Source organism: Vicugna pacos, chromosome 2, assembly GCF_048564905.1.
Source record: "Vicugna pacos chromosome 2, VicPac4, whole genome shotgun sequence".
Lineage (NCBI taxonomy): Eukaryota > Metazoa > Chordata > Mammalia > Artiodactyla > Camelidae > Vicugna > Vicugna pacos.
In genome coordinates this window covers 52,596,011-52,616,574 of record NC_132988.1, presented here as the reverse complement: position 1 = coordinate 52,616,574, position 20,564 = coordinate 52,596,011, and the positions used below count along the sequence as shown (strand labels likewise).

General features: G+C 34.9%; 1 protein-coding gene across 20 annotated transcripts in view; it reads right to left on the bottom strand.

Annotated features, from left to right (window-relative positions):
* The window catches only part of STPG2 (sperm tail PG-rich repeat containing 2), a 436,638-nt gene that overhangs the window by 394,481 nt on the left and 21,593 nt on the right, over positions 1-20,564 (bottom strand). For all 20 annotated transcript variants that reach the window (XR_012060157.1, XR_012060155.1, XR_012060156.1 and 17 more), the window contains exons 5-6: positions 19,638-19,750; positions 16,577-16,688 (exon numbers count right to left, since the gene is read on the bottom strand). Coding sequence is in view for 9 of the 20 variants with exons in the window: in XM_072940179.1 (XP_072796280.1) it covers positions 16,577-16,688; positions 19,638-19,750 (225 nt within the window). In the remaining 11 variants the exon portion in view is untranslated. The remainder of the gene's footprint in view (positions 1-16,576; positions 16,689-19,637; positions 19,751-20,564) is intronic.

Below are 20,564 nucleotides of genomic sequence, written 5' to 3'. Positions count from 1 at the left end.
TGGACATTTCCAGCTTGCCTTAAAAGTCCTCTATTTCCACCTTCAGGGTTCTCTCAGTACTCATTAAAACAGTCTCACTTAGAATAGTCAGATTAGTCTGCCAGCTACACACACAATATGTTTCCTACTTCTACTCAAAATGTCCTCATCTGCTATTCTACATCAATCTGTTGTCCAATATTTCCTCTAAGAGCTAGCTCAATATAATTTTATCTCTTCTTTCAATAATTCTTTTAATGTACCATGTGTTCAGGATTTAACTTCAATAAGACATAATCCCTCAAGAATGGCATGATTTGGTGGCAGAAACAGACATGGTAATACAGTATGATAAATGCCATGATTGAGAAATCCATAGATAACCAGGAGCTGAATCTCAAAGAATGAGTGGGAGTCAGGGGTATGAAGAGAAAGGGAGCATTCTAGGAGAAAGGCTACATTATACAGAGGGAGAGAGGTAAGGGATGAGAATGAAGAATGGCAAATTCAGGGAAATGAAGGCAGTTCAACAGGACTCAAGTCCAGTATGAATATAGAAGAATTATAATACGTGCAGTTGGAGTAGTTGCTAAGGGTCAGATTATAACAGCTTTGTATGTCATGATATGGAGTATTAAGGCCCATTTCACTCAATATATCCCTGTGTTTTACATACACTCTATTTTTAACGTTCATAGCTTTATGTCATTCACTCGTTTAGCAAATGTTAGAGGAAGCACCATGTATTTTCTCTAATTGTTTCCGCCACGTGATTTATGTCTCCAATTAAAAAAAAAAAAAGCCTGTTTTTCATTTGTTTTTAACTTCTGAAGTCCTAAAGCAACTAGTGTAATACTAAGCACACAATACTCACCTCAGTAAATGCTTCCTGAATTTAAACATTAAAAACCTAATTATTATCAGGTTATTTAAAGTCATTAAACTAGCTTTTATCTTGGCAATAATCCTAAATTAGCAAAAGGTAAATAACACATGCAGAGAATTACAGTGTCTCTCCTCCAGAAAAATAAATAAATAATTCAGTAAGAGCCTCCCTTCTCTGCCTTTCATTTTCGGCAAGCTCCCTGAAAGAGCAAATAGTCTATATTCACAGGACCCTCTTCCTTATCATCCATCCATTCCTCAGTCCACTGACACCTTGCTATCTTCAACCCAGTCCATCAGAAGTGCTTTGCTAAAGGAACCAGTGATCCCAAAATTCTGCAAAGTACAGTGGATCATTTTCACTTCTTATCTTTATTAACTTACCCAAAGTACTTAACAAGTGGCAACTACTTTCTTGAAATACAATCCTCCTTTGGCTCCTGTGAGATCACTCCTTCGCTATTCCACCCCTACCATTTTTAATCCTCCTTGTTCCTTTCCTAGATTCCTCTTCCTCCATTTATCCATCAAATGCTGTCAGTCTCTCTGGTTCAAGCTTTACCATTTTTGGATTATATAACTTAACCCAAAGACTAATTCCTTAACTTCCAGCCCATATTTTTCTCAATATTTTAACTACCTTCAAAACATTTCTGTCTATATAACAAATAGTGCTTAATACAATGTGACTCCCCAGTATTATGCAGGTATGCACACACACTGTGGTAAGCCATCTATCTCTCTAACTCTCTACAGCACCACTCACTTAGAATGCCAAGTGAGAAATCTAGAAATCATCCTCAATACTTCCTTCCCACTCATCCTCCCACATCAAATTAATCACTAGATAAAGCCAATGCTAATATTCAAATATACGTCATTTCACTATCCTAATACAGGCATCCACTATGTGAATCACTATGTATCACTGCATGACTTCTCCCTCCCTCCCTTTCCCCATATCCCACCTATTTGACACACAGCTTACTGTCCTATTATTCTGAAACTACAAAACTGTTCATGAATTTTCTGCTTATTTATTAATTTACCATCCCCTATTGATTAAAAATAATAACTGATCTTCTCAAATCTTGATGGCTTTCCACATCCTTTTGGCCTATAATATTCTATACCATTTGACAAACACCTATTCAACCTTCAAAACATAACTCAAATATACTTTGGAATTCTTTCCTGGCTTGTGTCATCCCCCAAGAAGAATCAATGGCTTTCTATTCTGAAGTCTCACTGTATCTTATTTGGATATCATTGTATAATTGTTTACATATTTGTATCTTCCATCAATGTGTGAGTTCCTTGATTCAAAAAACTTTGTACTATATTCATCATCTTTCTAACCACAGCATGGGGCAGGTGTTCATTCAATAGTCACTACATGAGTAATAGTAATAGCTATCACTTATTGAGTATTAACAAGTGTCACACACTGTGTTAAGCTGTGTGTGTATGTGTGTGTATATAATCACATTTCATTGGATTCTCACAATAACATTTTTGTTATATTTTTGTATATAGTATTAATTCATATTTTAGAGATTTAAAAGAAAAATATATAGGTTTAAAATGGCAAAGTAACTTGCCTAAGGTCACAAGACTAGTATGTAATGAAACAAGAAAGTGTATTGTGATTCCAAAGCCTGAACTCTTTGCCACAAAACTATGAATAAGTCAAAGAAAGCTTTATTTTATAGTTTTCAAATTTTTACCATGAATATGACGTTAGCATATATAAAACTCACTAATAATACTACAATCTATTTTACAGTTAGACTTGAAGATATCAGATTGTCTTCCAAAGGATATTCAATGTTTAATCAATAAATAAATGTTTCCAACTTCATCCTCACTGCTTTTCTCACACATAATTTTGTCTATTTATATTTTAACGATTTAATCCTTTCATCCCATCTTTCTTAACACCTTTTTTCTTTGAAACCCATAACTTAAAAATTGGAAAAGTTTTATTAGAAACTAAGAAAAGTGAGCACTTAGATTTCTGGATACAGTAACCATAATTCAAACAATTAACTTGTGTTTGGGGGAGAAAAACATACTGAACTGAGTGCAAGTCTTCCTAAATCTTTGTTTATCCTCAAATTTCCACTCTTTCAAGGTCACCACTACATATTGCTAGCTACAATAAATTGCCAAGTGTCTGTTATAATGCCCACAAATTAAGTTGTTTAATAAATATTAAAGATGAACAGTGAAAAATAAAAAAGTGAAATTTTTGCATCAGAAATAATGGAACAATCCACTCATAAGAGAAAATCATTAATAATATGATAGCAGGCTTCAAATAATCACAAAAGACTAAATATTATTACTGCCTTATTAATTTTTTAGCATATTTTTACTAGTTTGAAATTACAACATTCTCCTTGAGATCTACTTAATATCTACTGAAGATTAGTAAATTATTTTTAGGTATATATTAATCCAGAGAAAAAGCAAATTTATAAATTGCACCTTCAAAATACAGCTTTTAAAATTCTAACAATTTTGATAAATTTACATACATAAACAAAGAGAAACAAACAGCTCTCTTAGTTTGCAACCAGAACTTAACATTTTAAAATATATAGTTCCAAATTATTTCAATTTGGCAGAACTTCCAAAGAACTAAAACTTCCAATTTAGGTTTGTTCAGGAAAACTACAAGGCAAATTTTCATACCTTACCACATACTTGTGAACCATCTGTTTTAATGAATATGGGAAATAAATGAATAAATAAGGTTTTGTGTCAACAAAGATCCAAAGTATTGGCGCCACCTAGTGAAATTTTACTCCATTTTTTTTTAACTGATCAGAAGTTATTACAGCAACTTCGTAAGTTTTTTCTCACCAAATCAAAGAACTTCAATAGAAACTATCATTAAATATTTTTGTATGTTAAAGACTTCATTAATGTTAAGGAAGATACTAAAAAGAATTTTAATTGCCAAAGGCAGAACATACTTCTGTGGAAAACATTCAGTTTGAGTAAAAGTTAATGTTTGTGTTTCTTAACAAAAGTTCTCAATAGAGTAAAATGCCATAATACATTCAAAATATATATTGTAACAATACCATGTATACAACAGAATTAAACAGATCTCAGGGATATGATAAATAAAAAACACTATCATTCATATTTATACTCACATTAATATATACTGTATTTTGTTGTACAATTTAAAAAATGCTTAAATCTAAAGACATTGGAGCACTTATTTGTTTAATTTATTGCTTTAAAACTTATCCTCCTAAGATAATATTATAAATGGGATGAAAGAGAAGACATAAGAACTTTTTCTCTAAATTCAAATTTTAAAATAAAACTGCTCATTTTTTCAGATCTGTAATCAATTCATTCAAAAATCATTATTAAACATTACATATCTCACTTCACTAACTATATGTATACAGAAAAACAAGTAGAATAAAAGATTCTTGTCCTCTAAGAACAATGGTGTAACTGGAGACCTAAGATAGATAGATACATTTTTTAAAAAAGATTCCATATATAAGAAATAGTGTCAATCAAATTAATCATAAGAGAAAATCAAATCAAACTTATAAAATTCTTATAAGTCAATAATAAAAAACAAATACTCCAATTTTAAAATGTGCAAAAGATCTCTAAACATCATTAGTTTTCAGGAAATGCAAACCTAAACCACAATAAATTATCACTTCACACCCACTAGGATGGCTATGATTAAAAAGATAATAGCAAGTGTTGCAATGATTTAGAGAAATTAGAACCTTCATACTTTGGTGATTATAATGTAAAACAGTGCAGCTGCTTTGCAGAACAGCTCCACAAAAAAAGTCAAACTTGTAATATTATTCAGCAACTCCACTCCTACCCAAGATAAATGAAAATGTATGTCCACACACAGCCTTGTACACCAATGTTTATAGCATTATTACTATGCTCATTTTTCTTATGCTTTCTTTTAGCATATTTTTATACTTATTTTTATTCTTAGCCAAAAAGTAGATATGACTCAAATGTGCACCAACTGAGGAATGGATAAACAAAATGTGGTAGAACCATACAATGGAATATTATTCAGCCATAAAAAGAAATGGAATATTGATACATGCTACAACATGGAAAACATTATGTCAAGTGAAAGAAGCCAGTCACCAAAAGACAATGATCCCATATATGTGAAATATCCAGATAGGCAAATCTACAGAGAAATAAAGTAAATTGATTGCATACAGCTAGGAGAATTGGGAGTAAATGGAAATGACTGCTAACTGGGGTGAGTTAAATATTCTAAAATTGATGTGGTGATGGTTGTACAACACTGCAAATATACTAAAACATCAAATTATATACTCTAAATGGATGAATTATATTGTAGGTCAATTATATCAAGTAAAACTATTTTTTCAACAAAGCAAACTTCTAAATTAAAATGAAGTGTATTTTGAGGTTAAGGCAAGATGATAGAGTAGAAAAACCCTGAACTCGCTTCCTCTCATGAGCACACTAAAAGCACAACTATCTGTAGAACAACCATTGAGGAAAAAGAATGGAACACACCAGAAAAAAAATATTGTACAACTAAAGACATAAGGAAGAAACCATAAGATGGGTGGGAGGTACAGACTTGCAATATAATCAAATCCCATACTCACAGGTGGACAGCTCACAAACTGGAGAATAATTATACTGTAGAGGTTCTTCCACAGGAGTGAGAGTTCTAAGCCCCACATCGAACTCATCAGTTCAGGGGTCCCCTGCACCAGGAAGACAATCCCCCAGAGCATTTGGCTCTGAAGGCCAGCTGAGCTTAATTTTGGAAGCCACAGGACTAGGGAAATAGAGACTTCACTGTTAAGGACTAACATAAAATCTCATGCACACCAGCAACCAGGGAAAAAGCAATGTGAGCCTGAGCAAGACTTACCTGCTGATCTTGGAGAGTCTTCTGGGGAGGTGGGGGCCAGCTGTGGCTCACTCGGGGTACACAGACATGGGGGGTAGCCATATTTAAGAATATTATACCACATGAACACTGCTGCTGGTGGTTGCCATCTTGGATCATTAGCACCAAGACCTGGTCCTACCCAACATCCTGTAGGCAACAGTACTGAGATACCTCAGGCCAAGTAACTAACTGGGCAGGGACACAGCCCCACCCATCAGCAGACAGGCTGCTTCAAGACTACCTAAGCCCACAATCACCTCTAGACATGCTCCTAGACGCGGCCTTACCCAACAGATGGTCAAGACTCAACTCCACCCACCAGGGGGCAGATACCAGATGCAGGAAAACTATGATCCCATGCCTATGGATCCAGCCCACCACAACAGGCCAGGCTCTATGCTGGAACCAGCTGGGCCCTGGCCATGTTCATCAGAAAGCCAATGCAAGATTCAGGACACCCTGGACCACATACCCAACTGTGTCTGGAACTGGCTCCACCAACTACCAATGATCTGAAATGAGCTCGGGCTCCCTGGGCCTTGTAGCCAGAATCCATGAAACAGCTCTGCCTGCCAGTGGACCAGCACTAACCATAGGACCTGCCTTCACCCACCAGTGGGTGGGCAACAGCCCTGGAGCGCTCAGGACCCTGACTCCATCCACCAGTGCGCAAGCACTAGCTGCAGGACCTCCTATGGTTCTACAGCCAACCATTTTGTGACCAAGCCCTATTAAACAAGAACAAGTAGCATCTGCACAAGGCAGAACCTGGCAAACAACTGGACTAGGGGCCAATCAAGCTATCAGACCACCCACATAATCAGCCCACCACAACAGAAGGATCCATGCAGCCCTCTTAGGGGGGAACCCTTAGAGCATGTAACTTTGGTGATGAGAAGGTACTGCTGGGACAAACAGGATGGCTCCTACAGAAGGCCACATCAACCAGGTAAATGCAATTAACCTACCACATACAGAAAAAAAAGGGGGGGGCGGGGGGCAACACAGACAAGATGGCTGGTAGAGGAACACTTTCCAGATGAAGGAACAAGATAAAACCCCAGAAGAAGAACTAAGTGAAGTGGAGATAAGCAATCTACCTGAGAAGGAGTTCAGAGGAACAATCATAAAGACGATCAAAGAACTTGGGAGAGGAATGAATGCACAGAACAAGAAGTTACAAGTTCTTAACAAAGAGTTAAAGAACAACCAAACAGAAATGAAGAATACAATAACTGAAATGAAAAATACACTAGAAGGAATTTATAGTCGATTAAATGATACACAGAAATGGATCAGAGAGCTGAAGACAGAGTAGTGGAAATCACTGCCACTGAACAGAAAAAGAAAAAAGAATGAAAAGTTATAAGGACAGTTTAAGAAACATCTGGGACAACATGAATCACACTAATTCACATTACAGAAGTCCCAGAAAGAGAAGAGAGAAAGGGCCTAATAAAATATTTGAAGAAATAATAGCTGAAAACTTCCCTAACCTGAGAGAGGAAACAAATATCCAAGTCCAGGAAGCACAGAGAGCCCCATGCAGGGTTAACCCAAAGAGGAAGACACAAAGGAGCATTCTAATTAAAGTGACAAAAATTAAAGATAAACAGAATATTAAAGGCATCAAGGGAAAAGCAACAAATAACATATATAACAAATAAATAACATAACATAAGGCTATCAGCTGATTTTTCAGCAGAAACCCTGCAAGTCAGAAGGGAATGGCATCATATATTTAAAGTGATAAAAGTGAAAAACCTACAACAGAGAATACTCTACCCAGCAAGGCTCTCATTCAGATTTGATAGATAAATCTAAAGCTTTACAGATAAGCAAAAGCTGAAAGAGTTTAGCACTAACAAATCAGCTTTACAAGAAATGTCAAAGGAATTTTTCTAGGTTGAAAAGAGAAGGCCACAACTAAAAACAAGGAAATTACAAAATGAAAAAGCTCATCCATAAAGGCAAGTATACAGTAAAGGTAGGAAATCATCCACACATAGAAAGCTGGTACGGAGGTTAAAAGACAAAAGTAGTAAAAATCATCCATATTCACAATTAGCAGTTAAGGGATACAGAAAACAATTATATAAAAAATAGAATACAAAAAACAGTAATTATGAGGGAAGAAGAATACAAATGCAGGATTGTTACAACATGTTTGAAATTAAAAGATCAGCAACTTAAAACAGTCACATACATATATATAGACTGCTATACAAAACCTCTTGGTAATCACAAACCAAAAATCTACAATAGATGCACACACACACACAAAAGGAATCCAAACCTAACACTAAAGATAATCATCAATTCACAAATGAAGAGAACTGAAGAAGAAAGGGGAGGAAAAAAGACCTACAAAAACAAATTCAAAACAATTAACAAAATGTCAATAAGAACATACATATCAATAATAACCTTAAATGCAAATGGCCTAAATGCTCCAACCAAAAGACACAGACTGGCTGATACAAAAACAAAGCCCCTATATATGTTGCCTATAAGAGACTCATTTCCCATCTAGAGACACAGACAGACTGAAAGTGAAGGGATAGAAAAAGGTGTTCATGTAAATGGAAATCAAAAGAAAGCCAGTGTAGCAATACTTCTATCATACAAAATAGACTTTAAAATAAAGACTGTTACAAGAGACAAAAGACACTACATAATGATCAGGTGATTAATCCAAGAACAAGATATAACAACATATATGCACCCAACATAAGAGCACCTAAAAATATAGGACAAACATTAACAGACACAAAAAGAGAAATTGACAGTTAACACAGTAATAGTGGAGGATCTTAACACCCCACTTACAATAATGAACAGATCATCCAGACTGAAAATCAGTAAGGAAGCATGGGCCTTAAATGACATATTAGACAAAATGGACTTAATTGGTATTTATAGACCACTCCACCCCAAAGCAGCAAAATACATATTCTTTACAAGGGACTGTAAAAAACACAAACATGTGGAGGTTAAACAAGATAATAATTAAAGAACCACTGAATCAATGAATACATTAAAGAGAAAATCAAAAAACATGTTGAGACAAATGAAAACAAAAACACAATGATTCAAAACCTCTGGGACACAGCAAGAATGGTTCTAAGAGGAAAGTTTATAACAATACAAGTTTACCTCAGGAAACATGAAAAAATCTCAACTAAACAACCTAACTTACACCTATAGCAACTACAGAAAGAACAAAACCCAACATCAGCAGAAGGAAAGAAATCATAAAGATCAGAGAAGAAATAAATGAAAGAGACTTAAAAAAAAAACAGAAAACATCAATCAATCAAGAAACTAAAAGCTGGTTCTTTGAAAAGATAAACAAAATTGATAAACCTTAGCCATACTTATCAAGAAAAAAAGGGAAAGAGCCCAAATCAATAAAATCAAAAGTGAAAAAGAAGTTACAACCGACACAGCAAAAATACAAAGGATCATGAGAGACTATGAACTATACACCAATAAAATGGACAATCTAGAAAAAATGGACAAATTCTTAGAAAGGTACAATCTCCCAAGTTTGAATCAGGAAGAAATAGAAAATATGAACAGACCAATTACCAGTACTGAAATTGAATCAGTAACTTAAAAACTCTCAAGAAACAAAAGTCCAGGACCAGATAGCTTCACAGTCAAATGCCACCAAACATTTAGAGAAGAGTTAACACCTAGCCTTCTGAAATTATTCCAAAAAAACTGCAGAAGAAGCAATACTTCTGAACTCATTCTATGAGGCCACCATCACCTTGATACCAAAACCAGATAAAGATATCCCAAAAAATGAAAATTACAAGCCAATGTCACTTATGAACATCTATGCAAAAATCCTCAACAAAATACTAGCAAAGCAAAGCCAACAATATATTTAAAAGACCATACACTATGATCAAGTAGGATATATCCCAGGGATGCAAGGATTTCTCAATATCTGCAAATCAATCAGCATAATACACCACATTAACAAATTGAAGAATAAAAACCATATGATCATCTCAATAGATGCAGAAAAAGCTTTCAATAAAATCAATATCCATCTATGATAAAAAAAAAAAACTCTCCAGAAAGTGGCACAGAGGGAAAATACCTCAACACAATAAAGGCCTTACATGACAAACCCACAGCTAACACCATATTGAACAGTGAAAAGCTGAAAGTATTCCCTCCAAGAGAAGGAATAAGAAAAGGATGCCCATCTCTCCACTTGTATTCAATATAGTTTTGCAAGTCCTAGCCACAGAAATAGAGAAGAAAAAGTTAAAAGGAATCCAAAGTGGAAAGGAAAAAAATAAAACTGTCACAGTTTGCAAATGACATACTATTCACAGAAAATCCTAAAGATGCAACCAGAAAACTTCTACAGCTCATCAATGAACTCAGCAAAGTTACAGAATACAAAATTAATATACAGAAATCTTTGCATTTCTACACACTAACAACAAACTATCAGAGAAATTAAGGAAACAATCCCATTCACCATTGCATTAAAAAGAATAAAATACCTAGGATTAAGCCTACCAAAGGAGGCAAAAGACCTCTACTCTGAAAACTAACACTGATGAAAGAAACTGAAGACAACAACAGATGAGAAAATACATTGTGTTCTTGAATTGGAAGAGTCAATATTGTTAAAATGACCACACTACACAAGGCAGTCTAGAGGTTCAATGCAATCCCTATCAAAATACAAAGAGCATTTTTCACAAAACAAGAACTAATAATTTTAAAATTTGTATAGAAACACAAGACTCTAAATACCCCAAACAATCTTGAGAAAGAACAGAGCTGGAGGAATCATGCTCCCTGACTTCAGACTATACTACAGAGCTTCAGTAATCAGGGGGGACGGTATAGCTCAGTGGTGGAGTACACGCTTAGCACACATGAGGCCCTGGGTTCAATCCTCAGTACCTCCATTAAAAAAAATTAATTACTAAACCTAATGACATCCCTCACCCCCCCAGAAAAGCTACAGCAATCAAAACAGTATGGTACTGACATAAAAACAGGGACATAGATCAAGAGAATAGGATAGAGAGCCCAGAAATAAACCCACACACTTATGGTCAGTTAATCTACAACAAAGGAGGCGAGAATATACAATGGAGACAAGACAGCCTCTTCAGTAAGTGGAGCTGGGAAAACTGGACAGCTACAGAAAAAGAACCTGTAATTATAATCCTGTAGTTACAACCTTCCACTTTAACTTGATAACAACTTAATTCCAATCACATAGAAAGACACTAACCTTTTCCTACCCCCACCATACACATATATTTTGTGTTCTTGTACAGAGTTTGCTCCTTTTTATATTGCATACCATTAAAAAATACATTTACCTATTGACTTTTAGGGTTAAAATAATTTATGCACATCTTTACTGTGTTACATTAATCTGTATATGGTTATACACTACCCAACAGATTTAAATTTTCACATTGCTGTTCAGCATGTTTCTATCATAATTTGAAAAAAAAATCCCTTAAGCACATCTTGTATCTCTCCATTTCTAAAGAATAATATTTCCAGGTATAGTATTCTTATTTGGCAGGTGTTTTCCTTTCAGGACTTTGAGTATGTCTTCCCATTCTCTATAAGCCTCAAGGTATTTGCTGAGAAACGCACTTATATTTCTTATGGAGGAAGGTGGGGAGGGAGGGAGGAATTCCTTATAAGTGATGAGCTGTAGTTCTCTTGCTGCATTTAAAATTCTCTGTCATTGACTTTTCATAATTTGATTATAATGTATCTCAGTATAATATTTGTTTCAGGACCTTTGAGCTTCATAAATATGCATGTTCTTCCTTTCCTAAATGATTTGGGAAGTTTTCAGCCATTATTTCTTTCTGCCCCTTTCTCTCTCTATGCCTTCTGAGACTCCCAAAATGTGTACATTGACTCTCTAACAGTGTCCCGTAAATCCTGCAGGCTTTCTTCACTAATTTTCATTCTTTTACCTTTTTTCTCTTCTTCACTTCAAATGACCTCTCTTCAAGTTCATAGATTCTATCTTTGACATGAATAGGTCTATTACTGAAGCTCCCTACTGCATTTTTCATTTCTCATTGTATTTTTCAGCTCCAGAATTTATTTGGTTCTTTATGATTTCCACCTTTGTTAAACTTCTCATTTTATTCATGTATTACCCTGATTTTGTTGAGCTGTACATCTTTGCTATCTTGTAGCTCACAGAGTTTCCTTAATACAAGTTTTGAATTCATTGACAGGCAATTAGTAGACCTCCATTTTGAGGGGGCCGGTTACTAGAAAATTATTCTTATCCTTCGGTGTTGTCCTGTTTTTTTGTCTGTTTCCTGTAGCTTTGTTGTTGTCTCATATTTGAGGGAGCAGTCACTTCTTCCAGACATTATGGGCTGGCTTCAGTGAGGAAAATACCTATGGATGGTTGTGAGGGCACCAGCTAGGTGGGGTGTGGTGGCTCCTGCTCCAGGGGACCAGAGCAGAGGTTCCAATTCCAAAAAGATATACACTCCAAGAAAAAGAATACCCTCCATGAAAGTCCAACACTTGAGGTAAATGTCTTCCAAGACCGTAGGGTTCTTTGTCAGCCAAGGCTGCAGGTACCCATAGCACCTGGATGTGGTACTGCACCAAAGGCTGTCGGGATCCTCAATGTCAAAGGCTACTGCAGTATTCCTCAGCAAAGTCTCCCCAGGGGTACGTCATGGCCAAAGGGATCCCTCATGGATTTGGTCTGGTGCAGGAGCATACTTACTGCAGTGGTGGTGGTACCAGTGTCTGAGATGTGGACCCACAGAGAACTGCCACAGAGCCACGGTCTTGGTTGTGTGCATGGCTGTGAAAGGTGGGTAGTGGCTAGAGCCCTGGGGGGATAAGGGAGATTGTGGCAGCTCCTTCTCCAAGAGAGACACAGTGGCATGAAATCCAGGTAGCTCCATCAGCTGGCTTAAGCATTGATGAACACTGAGAGTATCCTCCCTAGTGAAAGTTTCAGATGTCCGTGGTAATGACAAGGGCTGCCAGGTTCTGCCTGCTTTCCTTTCCCACCTTGGGGGAGGTCTCACTGATAGGATCCTTCTTGACAATGAACTGTGATGGACTGAAGGATGAGGTGACGTAGGTTAAATGCCTCCTACAATTTTCTATGTAATCATCCTTAGTTTTTGAGCTCCTTGGGGTTTCTATAGCTTCTTCACTGTAGTCCAGAGCTTCCCCAGAGCTGTTTTCATCAGTATATAGTTGTTTATTGAGTGCTATTTTTTTTGTGGGGAGAGAACAATGTTGGGACTCTGAGTTCACCATATCATTGATGTTGCTTCTAGAAAATATTTTACATTTAAAAAACTTGTTTCCCAAATTTGAGTTTCCAGTTTCACATGTAAGAAACTTGAAAGTTGCCACTCCTCCCTAATAAGTAAAAACCTGAACAGAATGAAAAACCAAACTCTTCTTGGATCCATGAGACAGCAGAGAACTCAGGACAAATGGCTGTCCCCAAAATTGGAGAGACAGACAAACACAAGGAGTCATAGCTTACCAGAGTAGAAACTTCCTACCCTGGCACTGTGGGAACCAGTGCCAGGGTAGGAAAATCTGAACTGTAACTGATGAATTGCTGCAAGCTTAGTGCAGACAAGCCCGAAAGTTAAAAACTCCAGGACCTTAGTCGTAGAGGAGGACCCCACAATTCTGATTTACCTCCAGGAGCTTTGCTGGATTCTCACAGTAAATATTAGAGTAAAATTCCCTTATCCTTCCGGCAGAGTCAGAGGGAAAGAAACCATTCTGAAATAAACCAGAGCACTATGTTTTTCTTAACAATGCCTACTCTGAGGAGAATCTAATTAACCGCAGCCTAAACTGCTGGAACATTCTTAGCATCTAATAGACCTTGGGGAAGGAAAACATTCTTGTCAATCCTAGCTTTCCACAAAGATAAAGGCAATACCTAACTCCAGCCCACATCAGCCACCCTATGCCAACTAAGGGAGAAAAAAGAAAAAAAAAAAAACTGAGAAAACACTTTTGATGCTCACAGTCCAGGAGCATGGGCTCACAAAAACACTGAGAGCTAGTCATAGGATTATAGCTCTTCCAGACCACATTACTAAAGGCATATTTTCAACAGTTCCTTTACGTGATAAATCCTATCAAGTGCTAGAGACTGAATCTTTATGTTCCTCCAACATACATGTTTAAACCTATTGCCCCAATGTGATGGTATCTGAAAGTGGTGCCTCTAGGATGTGATTAACTCATAAGGGCAGAGTTCTCATTAACAAAATTAATGCCTTTATTTAAAAAAATAAACAAAAACACCCAGGAGAGTTCCTTTGACCCTTCCACTATTCAAAAAAACAGCAAAAAAAAAAAAAAAAAACATGACCGTCTATGACCAGGAAGCAGGCCTTGAACAGATTATGAATCTGCTGGTCCCTTGATCTTGGACCTCCCAGCCTCACAGAACTATAAGGAATAAATTTGTCTTTTTTATAAGCCAACTAGTCTATAGTATTCTGTTATAGCCACCCAAGCTAAGACACCCAGTTATCAAGAAAAAATTACAGCAAATATTAGAAAGCAAAAAGCACCATTAGAAGACACAGTAAACAACAGAACTAGGAACCAGGCACTGCAGAGAGTGCAATCAATTAGATCAGGAATTTAAAATATGTATATTAATGTGCTAAGGGCTCTAATGGGTAAAAAAAGAGTGCAAGAACAGATGAGCAATGTAACCAGAGAGATAGAAGTTCTAAAAATAAATAAAGAAAAAGAAAAAGAAATGCTAGAGATCAAAAACATCATGACAGAAATGAAAATGAAGAATGCCTTTATAGGTTTATTAGTAGACACAGCTGAAAAAAGAATCTCTAGCCTTGAGAATATATCAATAGAAACCTCCAAAACTGAAAAGCAAAGAGAACAAAGACAGAAAAAAATCAAAACAGAATATCTAAAGACTAAGCGACAACTATGAAAGGTGTTATATATGAATAATGGGAATATCAGAAAGGAAAGAAAGAACCAGAAGAAATGTTTGAGAAAATAATTACTGACAATTTCCCCAAGTTAATGTCAAACAACAAACCACAGATCCAGAAAGGTCAGAGAACACCAATGCCTCCAAAATAAGGATAACTGTAAAAAAAAAAAAAAAAACTACACTAGGCATATCATCTTCAAAATACAGAAAAAAAAAAGATTAAAAAAAAAATTCTGGAAGAAGCCAGAGGGAAAAAAACACCTTCCATAAGGAGAAACAAAGAATTACATCTGACTTCTCCAAAGAAATTCTACAAGCAAAAAAAGAGTAGAATAAAATATTTAAAGTGTTGAGAGAAAAAAACCAACCTAGAATCCTATACCATGTAAAATTATCTTTTAAAAGTGAGAGATATACTTTCTTAGACAAATAAAACAAAATTAAATTTGTTCCAGTAGACCTGCTAACAAGAAATGTTAAGTTTCTTAAAAAAGAGGAAAATAATATTAGTCAGAAATTCAAATTTGCATAAAAGGAAGAGTAAATAATAACCTTCCAAAACAAATGCACCAGACCCTGATGGGTTCACGGGTGAATTCTACCAAACATTTAAGGAAAACTTTTAAGGAGATTATAGTTCTCCATAATCTCTTTTAGAGGATATAAGCAGAGGGAATACTTCCTAACTCATTCTGAGGCCAGCATTACCCTAATACTAAAATCAGACAAACACACCACAAGAAAACTACAGACCATTATCTCATGATTCTAAATTAACACATTTTATCCTGTTCGAGATTGTAATTGTTAGTCCATGAAAATAATTGTATATTACTCTGTTATTGTATCTTTTTCTAATACTTCTATAAGTAATATTTTTCATAGCTGACTAATAATTCAGGGGAAGATCAAGAAAATCAAGTACAGAGAAAATTCTTATTGACATACTTATTTTTCAGCTGATAATCATTTATCCTTACTCTAAATGGATTTACTTTAAAATTTGTATCCTATAATTTTTACCTATAATCTTCAAGTTTTTAAATTTAAATATAACAATATACTAGAGGAAAAAAATTCCAAAGTGTTTCTGGTTGTTTTTTTTTTTCTTTTGCCTACAAGTTCCAAATGATTAAACTGAAACATAGCTATAATAAAATATGCAATGGCATTTAAGGTTTTACATTAATAAATATACACTATCTAACAATGAAGATAAAAATCTTACTATGTACTAACTGGACTACACCAAGAATATTATTCTTAGATCTCAACATCGTATTTTTTAAAGAGAGAAAGATTCAAAAACTGAAGAAAATCCCTAGATAACGTCAAAAGAAAATAAGGTATCTTTAAGTTAAATAATAATAATAGTCAAAGATATTTAGAACATTTATCCTCACTAAAAAGATTTAAAGGGAGATTGAAAAGAAGTCTTCAGAAAAGGGAGAATAAGTAGACAGCAAGCAGGTAAGTTTAGGTCAGTTTAAGAAGGAAATTGTAAAAAATAGAGTTGTCTGCTACTGCATCAAGAAACCTCAGGGGTATTGAGTTCTTTATCACAAGAGGTGTTCAAGACAGATGGTGAGTGATCACTTGAAGATTTAAAATACAGTTCCGTCAGTTCCGTCCGCAATATTCTTTGAGTGACAACTACCCACCAGGCACAGTATATCCAAGAGTACTCTAACTTCATGATAGTAAGACATACAATTTAATGACCTTAAAATCTAAAAAGTAGATGAAGTAGCTGTTTTTCAACTTACTTTTTTTTCCTCCTGCTGTATTATTACTTCATAAAGTCGTGGAAGATTTAAGCAATAATTTTGCTGTTGATCTTTCTTGATGTTAATGTTTTTATAATGTGGTGCTTTTTTCCTTTGGAAAAATTAGAAAGAAATTTATTCTCAATTTCAAATACATAAATGTTTATATAAGCTAAGGGAATATTTTTACACCAACATTTCTTGATTAAAAAGTATTCAACAATAAGATCATCTAGGTGTGTTTGGCCAATATATTCTAAATTTTGTAAAATGTATACATTTATGTTAGTTCTGCATTTTCCAATTCAGAGCATAATATAATGATTCCAAAAAGAAAATAAAATGTGAAATTTATGTCATGAGTTTAAATAAAAAGCTACCAAAGTTTCCTGTTTATTTTATTTACCATTAAGTCTTTAAAATTTCCAATCACTTGGTATTTCAACTATTCACTAAAATAAAGGGAAAGCAGTTAACGCTATTTATATCATAAAACAATCAGGAAAAGGGCATAAAGAAAGATCTTTGAAAATGAAAGAGAAGCTATTTTCACTGAAATTTACACCATCCCAATTAAGAATAAGAAACTAAGCAACAAGTAACAGCCCAAGATTTGGAGTCAGATAGCCTGATATGAATCCTAACATTGCTATCTACTAGCTGTATGACCTTACACAAATCATCTAACTTCTCTAAATTTCAGACTTGACTCTTCACCTGTAATTGGAAATAGTAATAACCTACCCTCATGGTTGTAATGACCACAGTGGACAATACATGTGAAGTGTTTAGTGACACACATAGCCCACAGTAAGGACAAACAATAATGGTTAGTTATCATTATTATAAGAATATATTTAAATAGGCTACACCAACTATAATACTAGTTTTTTCTAGTTCTTAAACAAAATTTTGGAAAAAATATCATATTAAACATTTCCAATGAACTATACTGAGCACAAGCAGAATAAAAATTGATAGTAGAAATGTGACAATGAATATATGTATGTTCATGTATAACTGAAAAATTGTGCTCTATATTGGAATTTGACACAGAATTGTAAAATGACTATAACTCAATAAAAAAAAGTTTAAAAAAAAGAGGGAGAGAAAAAACTTGATAGTAGAAAAACACAGAACCAAATGCTTCAGTTACATAATTGCCATTTTTTTAGACATTACTATGATTTAAATATGCACTTAACATCTCCGTTCACTGTCAAATGCTGACTTCACTGATTTTCTTGCACAAAATTCAACAAATGAGTTTATTTTCAAAATCTCAGTTTTAGGGGGAAAAAAATGTATATTTAGGATATCAGAAGGGTCACATATCATTGAGGTCTGTGTTTTCCCAAAAAGAAACCTATAAACTCATTCTTCCATTTGGAGTAGCTAATTATCTCAATTTTTATACCATATCAAATCTTTCAGAATAATTATGACTCAATCAATTTTTTTAAAAAGTCAAAAAAAAAAAAAAAGATAGAAAATATCAACTGCCAGAAGGAACCAAGGCAAGTCCAAATAAAAGATACAGTGAAGGCAGCAAAACCCAAGAGCAGACAAATTATGGAAATGGTGAACTATCTGAAGCAGTTTAGAATGCAGTCTATATGGACAAAATCCTTTAAGTAACAGTGAAAATACCAACAGAAGAAAGGAAACAAGGGAAAAAACAAAGATCAAAGAGAGAATAACATTTAAAAAGTAGGAGGAGAATGGGAGTGGGACAAGGTTGGAGAAGCAAAAAGGACGGTTAGGAAAAAACTCAAGGAAAATCAGAGCAGGCAGGCAGGCAGGCAGATAGACACACAGACAGACAGACAGACAGACAAGCAAACAGCCAAACTGGAAAAAGAAAATGATAAAACACTAAATAATAGAAGCATTAGGACAAGGCGATAAGCAGAGTTAGAGCATTTGACACTTTGTTTTATTTGGCAGAATAACAAAGATTAAATTTAGATCCCATTAAGCTACATATACATCTAAAATTTCTAATGTAACTACTAAAAAAAACAAAAAACAGTATATTTCCCATATTAGGAGAGTGAAAAAATGAAAAGGACAATAGCATATTGTATAAATTCCAAAAAACAAATAGCATGTTTTATTCTTTTTATTCTCAGTTACTAAGTTTATTACTAGGACACAGCAAGAATTCAAACAGTGTTAATTCAATGAATGCATAGTAGCAAAGGGAGTTTAAGCAAGAGCCTCAGCTAGGTCCACTGCTGGTATACAGATGCGTCTGAGTCTGACTAGCACACTAATTGGATAGGTAATCACTGTGGGACTTCCTGCGAGACAGCTCATTCTATGAGAGAAAGAATCAGGCAGGTAAGCTGGATCCTGTTAAAAAATTGAACCATGATAGATTCTGAGAACAACGTGGTATCTGTTACTCAGTTTTGCCTTCCATGGACTTGTGTCTAAGGTCTTACTGTAGGAGTAGGAGAAAATAAAGATAGGAAGAGTTATTCTACCAGAAAGGTATTTCCTAGTTAAACTTCACATATATCACCTCCAACTTAATGCTATGGCTCTGACTCACACTGAGAATGCCTAAAATCTCTCACGTAGTCAGACGAGTGGACACCAGAGCCAGGAACATAATCGTGGGTTACTTTCTTTTATATTTTCTCTGATCTTTTGTCCATATTATAATTAAAAACAGTATTTTTTTGTGCTTAGATACATGGGCTGCATAATCGACGAGGCCATAGCTAATGTCAAGCTCTGCGACGTAATAGCTATATATTAAATATGCAATTTATTCTCCTTGACCCTCACATTTTTTCCTGATAAAATAGGTACAAGAGTAACTACACAGAGACTTGTGAAGATTAATGAGGTAATACACGTAAAACAGGTAGCCCCAGGATCTGGCTCACAGAAGAGCAATCATTTTCTTACAGGTCATTCCAAAATAAATATTTCTTGGAGTTTTTCATACTGACTTTTCCTTTCATAACAGCATAATCTAGTCTGAATTATTAGAATACTTTATAGTCAAGAACTATATAGTAAAGGTACACTTTTTTTTTTTTTTACTTACTGGGTTATATCATACTGTCCAGGACCAGGCCCTGACTTTATAGGTAACTCTAGTCTTCCCAAAGAGTTGCCAAAATGTATCCCCTTGTATTTCAAAGTTACACTGCAAAAACCCTTCAAAAAAAAAAAAGTGAAAATGAGACACGGTTTAAGTAAGACATGAAACAATGCTGAACTTAAGTCTAAAGCAAGGATAGCCTTAGTCAAGGAGGTTCCAATGGGAAATGCTAAAGTCTCCCTTGATACAACTCAAGCTAAGTTATCACTGCTGTGCCCCATCCCATTCCTGAGTCAGCCAGGATTCCCAGAAAAGTGCCTGTAGTTCAGCATATCCTCGACCAATATGAACAGCTTTGCCCTTGGCAGCACAATCAGCAATCTAAAACCTTAAGGGCAATGAAAATTAGCTCCTCATCATTTAAAAAGGGGAGGAAGGGCAGATTTGTACAATATAGGGAATGCGAAAATCTAGCAAAAATGATCATTAAATAGAAATTAATTTTAAGAGATTAAACACCATCAGATGTTAGACAACTTCTAATTACCTAGTTTTTAAAACTATAAGATATTCATGTACAGCTTTCAAAGAGTAACAAATATGTAACAAATATATAACAGAAATTAAGCACTAACTCCAGTTCATTATCTTGTTAATACTTGATCAGTTCCTTAATGCCAAAGAAATCATTTTGTGATGTGGGAAATCAACAATCATCTTCCTTCTCATTCACTATAATGAATATCAAAATCAGGCACTACCCACTAAAGTATTTACTTTAGAGAATTTAAAACACCTAGTTTCATTAGAAACTAATAAAATGTAAAACAAGAACAGTCTCCTCCCTTAACAGGAATTCTCTTGTGTTGATCTAATATTTTCTCAAGTAAGCAATCATTTAAGAATTTTTTCAATGGTAAAAGGTAAACT